The sequence below is a fragment of the Scylla paramamosain genome, chromosome 49 (assembly GCF_035594125.1).
Source record: "Scylla paramamosain isolate STU-SP2022 chromosome 49, ASM3559412v1, whole genome shotgun sequence".
Taxonomy (NCBI): domain Eukaryota; kingdom Metazoa; phylum Arthropoda; class Malacostraca; order Decapoda; family Portunidae; genus Scylla; species Scylla paramamosain.
This window is the reverse complement of record NC_087199.1, coordinates 827501-837500: the sequence shown is the minus strand read 5'-3', so window position 1 is coordinate 837500 and position 10000 is coordinate 827501. Positions and strand designations below refer to the sequence as shown.

The 10000-nt window shown below is 52.8% G+C and overlaps 2 protein-coding genes across 7 annotated transcripts in view; both read right to left on the bottom strand.

Annotated features, from left to right (window-relative positions):
* Positions 1-2352: 2352 nt before the first annotated feature.
* The window catches only part of LOC135095496 (la-related protein Larp4B-like), a 25827-nt gene continuing 18179 nt past the window's right edge, over positions 2353-10000 (bottom strand). For 4 of the 6 annotated variants that reach the window (XM_063996344.1, XM_063996343.1, XM_063996346.1 and 1 more), the window contains 8 exons: positions 9553-9882; positions 8954-9098; positions 8014-8749; positions 7560-7812; positions 5900-6813; positions 5630-5717; positions 5098-5239; positions 2353-4944 (listed from right to left, as the gene is read on the bottom strand). In XM_063996344.1, the coding sequence (XP_063852414.1) occupies positions 8478-8749; positions 8954-9098; positions 9553-9882 (747 nt within the window). In that variant the 3' untranslated portion in view covers positions 2353-4944; positions 5098-5239; positions 5630-5717; ... (1 more) ...; positions 7560-7812; positions 8014-8477. Of the gene's footprint in view, positions 4945-5097; positions 5240-5629; positions 5718-5899; positions 6814-7559; positions 7813-8013; positions 8750-8863; positions 9099-9552; positions 9883-10000 lie in introns of those variants that run through there. The other 2 variants (XM_063996345.1, XM_063996347.1) reach the window with 2 other exon arrangements.
* LOC135095465 (proteoglycan 4-like) lies at positions 4799-8095 on the bottom strand. Its single transcript, XM_063996314.1, has 6 exons — positions 8010-8095; positions 7598-7782; positions 6088-6703; positions 5630-5717; positions 5098-5239; positions 4799-4944 (listed from the first exon to the last, which is right to left on the bottom strand). Exons 1-6 carry the CDS (start codon positions 8093-8095, stop codon positions 4799-4801), a joined length of 1263 nt encoding a protein of 420 aa, XP_063852384.1.

Below are 10000 nucleotides of genomic sequence, written 5' to 3'. Positions count from 1 at the left end.
TTTATGGTGTCAAATAGAAAACGGGGGATATTTTTATTCTGGTGTTGATAGAAAACGGGGCACATTTTCATATTCTTGTGTTAAATGAATTGAAAACGGGGCCCATTTTCATTTTGGTGTTAATAGAAAACGGGGGATATTTTTATTCTGGTGTTAAATGAATAGAAAACGGGATATTTTTCATTCTGATGTTAAATGAATAGAAAACGGGGCTCATTTTCATTTTGGGTGTAATAGAAAACTGGGGACATTTTTATTCTGGTGTTAATAAGAAAACGGGGCACATTTTTTTCATTCTGGTGTTAAATGAATAGAAAACGGGGAACGGGTTTTTTTTTTATTGGTTATTTAAATATTTGCATGATTAATTTTCCAGAGAATGCAAACAAGAGTGAAGCTTTTTGTTTGTTTTGATAGTAAATATAATCCTGCTCTTAATATTGTGACCTCCCTCTCATTTCCTTCTTCTTCTTCTTCTTCTTCTTCTTCTTCTTCTTCTTCTTCTTCTTCTTCTTCTTCTTCTTCTTCGTCTTCCTCCTTTTCAATCCTTTCTTCTTTCATGACCTTCTTCTTCTTCTTCTTCTTCTTCGTCTTCCTCCTTTTCAATCCTTTCTTTCATGACCTTCTTCTTCTTCTTCTTCTTGGCCCCTGTGTATGCATTAACGAGCTGGTAGGGCCTATTTAATCACTTATAATTCCTTCAATAGACAGCTTTTCTTTCTATTGTGTCATTTGAAGCGTCTCCGCCTCAATTCGCCTTCCACATTCAGTGATTCCGTTGATGGCGTGTTTTTGTGAAGAGCGCCATCTTGATCTTGATCTTGACGGTATTCGTGTTCTTAATCGTGACCTTTACTTTTTTTTTTTTTTTTTTTGCTCCGCCTGTCTTTTCTGCTTCCACTGCATCATTCCACTTAATCTGCTTTCCCCATCCACTTGTGTTACCCTTGTGTTAGTGAATATATAGGTGGAATTTTTCTGATTGGCTGTTGGCTGGCTTGTCTGCTATTGGCTGTCTGTTCGTGTGTGTGTGGGGGGGGTGGGTTCAGGTAGGTGAGGACACGGATATGGTAACACTGGTAGATTGATGCTCTCTCTCTCTCTCTCTCTCTCTCTCTCTCTCTCTCTCTCTCTCTCGTTTTCTTTTTTGTTTGTTTGTTTGTTTACTGTATTTGTTGTGTTCGTTCGTTCGTTTGTTTTGCAGCTTCTTCCTCTTCTTATCCTAAACTTCCTTCTCTTCTTCATTCTTCCTCTTCCTCTTCTTGTTGCTATTCTTCCTTATCCTCTCTCTCTCTCTCTTTTTCTCTTTCCAATGTTGCCTCCTCTTCCTCCTTTTCTCCAAGCCTCCTCCTCCTCCCAGCACTGCAAGCTTCTTATTCCTCCTCCTCTTCTTATTCTTCTTCCTCCTCCTCCTCCTCCTCCTCTACTTCCAAAGCACACAATTATCTTATTCCTCCTCCTCCTCTTCTTCTTCCTCTACTTCCAAACACTTATCGTCCTCTTCCTCCTCTTATTTGTGTCTCATTCCTCTCAAACATCCTTAATCATCTTACTCTTCTTGTCTCCTTTGCAAATTTCCTCGTTTTCAAATCTTTCTCCTCTCTCTCTCTCTCTCTCTCTCTAAACTTCTCTACCCTCTCTTCCTCCTCCTCTCCTTGCAACAGCTTCACACCTTCCTCCTCCTCTACCCTCTCTTCCTCTTCTCTTCACTCTCTTCCTCCTCCTCTCCTTGCAACAATCATCACACACTCTTCTTCCTCCTCCTCTTTCCCCTTCACACCTTCCTCCTCCTCTTGCAACACTCCTCACACCCTCCTCCTCCTCCTCTTTTCCCCACCACAGCCTCCTCCTCCTCCTCCTCGCAGCAGTGACAGGTGAGGTAATGTGAGGCCAGAGAGCAGCAGTGTGTTAAGTCTTTCAATCAGTGTTAGTTTGGTGGCCAGTCACGGCCTAACTCAGCCCTTTATTGATATTCACAAAGGTGTTTAGACTTACACAACCTTTGAAGATACATATTAGTAGCTATTGATAACACACACACACGTACACGCTCTCTTTCTCTCCGTCTCTCCGCCAGACATGCTTATACTTGTGTGTGTCTGTGTGGTGATGTGGCAACGCTGCTTGGCTGATCTCTGTGCTCAACACCCTCCTGTCTTGTGTTGGTGACAAGGCAACACTATTCTCAGTATTCATGTTGTGGTGTGTGTTGTGCTGTGTCAACTGTGTGCTGTGTCAGTTTAGCTAGGTGAAGGCAAGCTGTCTGGGTATTCAGGTGTGTTCCAGCTTATAAAGGTTGACACACTTGTAAGCTGTCTGTCATGTTTGTTGTGTGTTGAGAGAGAGAGAGAGAGAGAGAGAGAGAGAGAGAGAGAGAGAGAGAGAGAGAGAGAGAGAGAGAGAGAGAGAGAGAGAGAGAGAGAGAGAGAGAGAGAGAGAGCCTACCAGTGTTACCAAGTGTCCCTACCTGCTTCAGCCAACGCCACACACACACACACACACACACACACACACACACACACACACACACACACACACACACACACACACACACACACACACACACACACACACACACAGTCACGGGTGGACAGTCTCCCCCAACAACTGAGGCAAGAAAAGATCAAAAAAGAAAAAAGAAAATAAAGACAATGATAAACCACATACTAATTTATTTCTTCAAACTAAACTGAAAAAAAAAAACATGAAATTATGATGAGATAATAATAATAATAATAATAATAATAATAATAATTAACCAAAGGAGTTTTTTGTGTTGAGCGAGGAAAATGGTGTTTTAAGACGCAGCAGGGCAAGGCAGGTCAGGAGGGGGTGGTGGAGGAGCAGGGAGGGGCAGGAGGTGCAAATGGGGGTGTTACGGGGCTGGGGGGCGGGGGTGGGTGTCCTCCTGCCTGTCCATCTGTCTGTCAGAGCGTCGAGAATCACTCATTAGGTTGAATGCTGCTGTGCGGGCCTCAAGCAGCTGAGATCACACGCACACACACACACGTACACACACACACGCACACAGGCCTCTCCTACACACACACACATACACAGCACAGCACTAACACACATGTACACACGCACACACACTGATAGGGGCATATCTGGCAGCCAGGGCAGTGCTGGGGCAGGGCGGGGCAGCTGTGGCAGTCTGGTGCCCCCCTACTGTTCCTGAGCTGTGGGGGGGTGGGGGGCGGGGGTTAATTAGTGTAGGGGTGGAGGTGAAAGGAGAGGTTGGGGAATGTTGTGGGTGGTGGGGGTTAGTTATGGTGGTCGTGGGGGTGTGGGGCACGGAGGACTGGCAGGTGGGGGGAGGTGGTGAGGGAGGTTGGGGGAATGTTGTAGTGGTGGTGGTGGTGGTGGTGTTGTACTGTAGTGGGGGCAGTGCCAGGGTGCCGGGGTGCCGTGCTGCGCCGTGCCCCGCCGCGCCCCGCCCCGCCCCAGGCCAGGCTGCAGCACCCCAGGGAAACAATAAATAACACAAACTGCAGCTGTGCTTCTCCCCAACAATATGTACACAAATGCCGCCCAGCCCCTGTGTGCCCCGGCTGTGTGCCCCGCCCCGCCCCTCACTGCAGCGGCGGCAGCCAAGCGACCAAGCTGTGATCAACGGAACAGCACAACGGCGATGCAGCGATTGGACCAGCTGCAATAAATTACTAAGGCCTATTGTTCCCTCTCGGGGCGGGGCGGGGCGGGGCGGGGCAGTCACCAGGGCCGCCGGGGGCAGGGGGGATGGGGTGGGTAGCGGCAGTGAGTCCAGCCCGTGCATAGTTGGCAAGTCGTTAAGTAGCACTCGGGGCGGGGCGGGGCGGGGCAGTTCGGGGGTGGTTAGGGGCCGGGCGGCCTCCCCCACACCACGCCAGCACTCTTGGTGCCCCGCGGCGCGCACACGCACACACACGGAAGCCTGACACCAGCGCACCAAAGCGTCTCACAGCAGACCAGACCAGACCAAGGAAATGACAGCCACCATGCAGCCTGCCAGTCCACGGCGGGGCGGGGCGGGGCGGGGCACTGTCTGCCTGGGTCCCCTCGTGTCCCTGGCGTACACACGCAAAACACACGCACACACACACACTGTACAGCCCCAGCCCTCCACTATGTACACACGGGGGCGGGGCGGGGCAGGGCGGGGATGACCGTGCAGAAAAAAAAAATAAAAAAACCAAGTACAACCTGCGGCAACACTGTCACTGAGTGTTTGTCTGTGTGTGCGTGTGTACGTGTGTGTGTGTGTGTGCCGGGCGGGGCGGGTGAGGGCACACACACGTACACACACACACACACACCACAACATGAGTCTAAGGGTTCACTGCAGCGTGGGTGCCCACACTCACAACCGGGGGTCCTCCGGGGCCACGCCGGGTCACAGCCAAGTAAGGGGCGGGGCGGGGCCTTAGCACCGGGGCGGCCGAGGGGCAGACCAACACTTTTGATTCAGCCACACTTGTCCTCCACACTGCAGCAGCAGCAGCAGCGGTGACGGCGGCGGCGGCAGCCGGGCGCCGCCAGTGTGTCTGTCCGCCACGGGGAGGCCCGGAGGCGGGGCGGGGCAGGGTGGGGCGGGTTGGGCGCCACCCAAACTACTTCTGTAGTCAAAAAATAAACTCTCAACTGTACAGGTAAGCGGGGCGGCCACGTTTGGCACCAGTCGCCTGTTGTCGTCTGTCTGTCTGTCACGGCCCCGGCGGAGCATTGCATCCGGGGCGGCGGGGCGGCTATGTACACGGGGCGGCGGACAGCGTAGGCACTGGAGGAGGCGCGGGCAGGGCGGGGCACCGCCGGCCCCTCACTTGGGGGACTTGGGCGTGGCGGCGTCCCTCGGCCGGAAGGGGATGGGGCCGCCCCGCTCCCCAGGCAGCCCACGGGGGTCCCGGGGCAAGGCGTCGCGGCGAACCATCTTGCCGTCACGCTCACGGGGCGTCACCACCTTCTCTGTAGGGGGGCAAGCCATCAACTACTGCTGGTGCTGGTGCTGGTGCTGCTGCCACTCACCACCCACACTAAACAGTACTAAGTGTGTCTTTATCAATATTTCAGCAAAAAAGACCCCCCATCACCCCCCCCCACACACACACACACACTCACCCTGAGGCCGGGGCTGTGGCCGCGTGGCGAGGCGCTGCTTCTTGATCTTCTCCTGCTCCTCCTTCTCCTTTAGCTCTGCCGCCAGTCTCTCCATGTGGTCCTTGGAGGCCAGTGCCATCTTGGCCCAGGTCGTCTTGTGCTCCTGTGGAACAACGAGGCTTTAGCTGCTGTCCTGTGTGTGTGTGTGTGTGTGTGTGTGTGTGTGTGAAGAGTGGCATTGTTCTGGCATGATGAGAGGCAGTAGTTGAAATCATAAGGTTTTGAAGGATGTTTTCCTCTCCTCACAGTTTAAAAGGCTGTAATGCAAGTAACTGTGGTTTACATGATTCCAGTGACCAACACTTCTGTACAAGCCAGGTGAAACTCTCCCTCAAAGACCAACAAGCCATTACACTGCCCTCTGAAGGCACACCCCTCAGGAGAGAGAGAGAGAGAGAGAGAGAGAGAGAGAGAGAGAGAGAGAGAGAGAGAGAGAGAGAGAGAGAGAGAGAGAGAGAGAGAGAGAGAGAGAGAGAGAGAGAGCATCACTCACTCCATCATTGTTGTTGAGAGGTCTGGCAGGGACTCCTTTGGCTGCCTCCGCACACTCCTCGGCCAGCTTGCTCTCTCCCTTTTGTGGCCTGCAATGGGGGACACTGTTAATGTGTTTGTTTGTGTCAATAAACCATTACTAACAATATTAATTTTCTTGTTCCTTTGCTTGTTAAATAAGCTACTACTACTACAACAACTATTACTATTATTGTTCCAAAGGGTTTTATCAATGAACTGTTAACACACAAACACACACACACACACTTACTTCGGCGATGAGGGTGGTGAGGCAGAATCTCCGTTGACAAGATAGTGATGATTGTGGTGATGAAAATGGTGATGACTGTTGTTGTTGTTGTTGTTATTATTATTATTGTTGTGGTGGCGAGGGGCAGCCGACGACTCTCCCTCTCCCACTGCTCTCTGCTCTCTCTCTGTGCGCGGCTCTCCCTCGACCCCTTAGTGATCCATCCATCTGCATCCATCTTCTCCTCCCTGGGGCGGAGCGGGCGGTTCTCCTTGCCTGTCCGGAGCGCAGGATCTCTGTTACCCCGAAATTCTCGCCCCACCTGGCCCCTCTGTGGATATTCTCTCGGAAATTCGCGCCTCTCTCTCGGCCCGTTTGCTGCTCCATTGTTGGCCCCGGCCCCCGCCCCGACAGGCCTACGCTCTATTGGTCTTTGGTCCCGCGGGGCTGGCCTGGGGTCTGGCTTGGGGGCGGGGGCAGGGGTGGGCGTCGGGGCAGTGGTGGTTGTCGACGGTGGTTGGTGGTGGTGGTTGTGGTCGTCTGTGGTGGTGGTGGTGCTCGGGGCGGTGGGTGGGGCCTGCGTGCTGGTGGTGGTGGTGGTGGTTGTGGGTGGCGTGGTGTTGGTGGTGGTGGAGGTGGAGGTGGTGGGCTGACTAGGTGCCGTGGTAGCTGCAGCAGTGGTAGTTGGAGTGACCTGTGGAACAGTGGGGACTGCAGTGGCACTGGTGGGGGTGACGGTGGTGGTTGGGGGTGTCTGGGTGGCGGTGGCACTGGTGGGGGTAGGTGGGGTGTCAGAGGGGGCGTCGCCGAGGGAGGGGGGCGAGGCTTTGGGTTGCCCTTCATGACGTCGGAGAAGCGCTGTGTGTCGCCCCACGCGCTGGGCAGTGACTCTGTGCTGCGGCGCTCCACCACTACCACAGCTGGCTCGTCTGTACCTGCAACACAGCGGCCCGTCAACACACACACACACACACACACACACACACACACACACACACACACACATTATTGTTAGGTTAGGTTAATGACCATCAACATCCCTTACAAATTTACACTTAATTACATACAATTGCTCTATAAAATAATGACAAATAATTCCTCATGTATGCCCATAAAACCTCATGTTTCAATAAATAATGCATCACTGTTACCAGTTAACCTAAAGAAGAAAAAATGGAACTAAATTATTTACGTTAAAAATCAATAAAACACAACTTTTCAACTGATAAAACTAAAACTAAAAAAAGAGAAAAAAAAATCCTATACAAAACAATAATCTTCAAATAAACAGCAACAATTTCCCTGCGTACTAAACAAAACAAAAGAGAATAACAATAAAAAACATTGACTCAAAACTTCATCAAACTAACCTATTATAAAAAAAAAATGTCAATAAAAACTATTCTAAAAAGATAAATTTCAAGTCAAACTAATCCAAAACTTAACTACACACACATCAATACACACAACAACAACAAAATATTAAAATGAAGTTAAATCACAGTGTTGAACATCCCCTAATTAACTACATGAAAAGATATACTGCCAATGATAGACTGATAGGAGGGGCAGCCAGACAGACAGACAGACAGACAGACAGACAGACAGGGGAGGGGGTCAGTCACCACTAGATACAAACACAGCTACTACTACTACTACTACTACTACTACTATTACTTACTTGGCAGGGGTGGAAAAGATGCAGCCTCTAAATCAAACTGTGGAGGAGGTGGAGGGGGAGCTGGGGTGCCTTCCTGCGGTGTGGGGGGCCCTGCTTGGCTGCATCCGTGCCTCCTGGGGGCTGGTGGGGCGGTCCGTTGCCCCTCTGAGGTGGCCCGCCCCGCCCTGGCCCGCCCATCACCTCGTCCTCCCTGCCCCTGGGCCGGCGGCGGAGGTTCCTGGGCCTGTGGTAATAGGGGTGCCTGTCGTCAAAGCTGCAGACAGACGGACAGACAGACACCCCACAAGACATAAGAAATAGGACTGGTGGAGTCGCTGAATGTACACAGCATGGAGGGAATGGTGTGTGTGTGTGTGTGTGTGTGTGTGTGTGTGTGTGTGTGTGTGTGTGTGTGTGTGTGTGTGTGTGTGTGTGTGTGTGTGTGTGTGTGTGTGTGTGTGTGTCTCATACTCACACAGGCCTGGGTCCCTGCTGGTGGAGGTGTGGAGGAGGGTGGTGGTGGTGTGGGTGGAAGTGGTCTGGGGGGTAGTTCCCATGGCGGTGTGGCGGCGGCGGCGGCGGCGGCCCCGGCAGCCCCTGGGGTAGGTGGTGCGGTGGAGGGAACTGGTGGTGATGGTGGTGGTGGTGGTGGTGGTGTCGTGGATGTATGTGTGGCGGCTGGTGCAGGTGTGGTGGTGGTAGAGGTGGCTGAGGTGGCTGTGGTGTGGTGGCCTGGCCCTCCACAGCGTCTTGGAGCGCGGCAGGGGGTGCGGCTGGCGGGGGAGACTGCGGTGGGGACGTGACGGGTGTGGAGGCAGGTTTGGACACCCCCGAGGCAGCAGGTGTGGCAGGGGTGGCAGAGACAGTCACCACCTCCTTGTCAGCGGTGGCGGGGGGCTGAAGGAGGTGTACAGGCCACTCTGACTAGCTAAAGCAATATCATTCTGTGCAAAACTTTCCAAACTTTGAGATGAGACGGGTGGTGGAGGAGTGGGGGCAGCTGATGGGGGGCCCTGCTGGGTGGCCTGTGTTGAGGTGGGTGTGGCTGTGAGGGGGAGGGCGTGGGGTGTGGGCGGTGGTGGTGGTGGTGCTGTCTTTGGTAATGTGGTGCCTGGGTGTTCTGTCCACTGTTGTTGTTGTTGTTGCTGTTGTTGTTTGTGTTGTGCCGGCTCTCCTTGTCGTAACGGTTGTTGTCGCGGTGTTTGGGGTTCCTGCGGAGAGAGGAGGGGGTTAGGGGGAGGAACAGAGGGGTGGAGGGGTGGAGGGAAGCCTTAACTCTAATTACGAAGCATTAGTTAGGCTGACGTTAAAAAAAATCCACTTACAGCACAGCCAATGAGGAGACTCGGAATATTTGAGCACTACCTAATACCATCTGCTCCTAAACACCAGTGCCAGCAGTGTCAGGGCCTCACCTCCTGCTGGGGGGTAGCGCAGGGTGGGGCCTGGGTTGTGGGGGGTGAAGGTGCCCTGTGGTGACAGCCCGTTAAACTGTAAGAAGCTGTTGATGTCGTAGAAGCCTCCCGGTGGTGGTGTCCATTGCATCACATTCGGGTAGAACTGTGGGAGGCAGACAGTTGCAGTACCAGCCACACCAAACAACACCTCTCTCTCTCTCTCTCTCTCTCTCTCTCTCTCTCTCTCTCTCTCTCTCTCTCTCTCTCTCTCTCTCTCTCTCTCTCTCTCTCTCTCTCTGTCACCAGCCATACAAAACAGTCCACCTCTCTCTCTCTCTCTTTAAGTCACCAGCCGCACCAGACTTAATTTTTCCACTCAAGCCACACACCACTGTCTCACTGACTCCCTGCGACACACCACACAAACTCACCCCTAGCCAAACTCCCTACCACACTAACACACTCCCTGCCACACAACCCACACACAGAGGACTAGAGAAGGCAGGAATTTGAGACCATAAGCAACTGAAAATAAAAAAAACTGAAAATTTGAGATTAAAGCCAGACAGACACACACACACACACAGACACAGACACACACGCACGCACACACTCACATAGGCAGTAGGCATGTGGCTCGAGGCTGCGGTATACGTGTAAGTATAAGATCCAGGATTCACAGACTGGTGCGTGGAGAACAGGAAGCGTCCAGCCCCTCCTGAAGAAGCGTACGACCCTCCTGGTGGGGCCGGCGTACCAGGGCCCCCACTCCTTCCCCCCAGCCGCAGCACTGGGGGAGGGCTGGGCGGAGGGGGAGCTGTGCCACTGCCCTGTCCGTCCTTGGCCTCCGCACCCCCTCCAGCCTTGCCACCGTAGGAAGGGAGGACAGACAGACAACCCAGACGAGAAATCGGTTTAGTCTTGATTCTGGCTAATATAGGCTTGTCCTGTGGGAGAGAGAGAGAGAGAGAGAGAGGGGTTAGTGATGGGTGTGTTGGAGAGGGAGTCAGTGATGGGAATGCATGGGAGATTACGTCACACACACACACACACAGACAGACATAC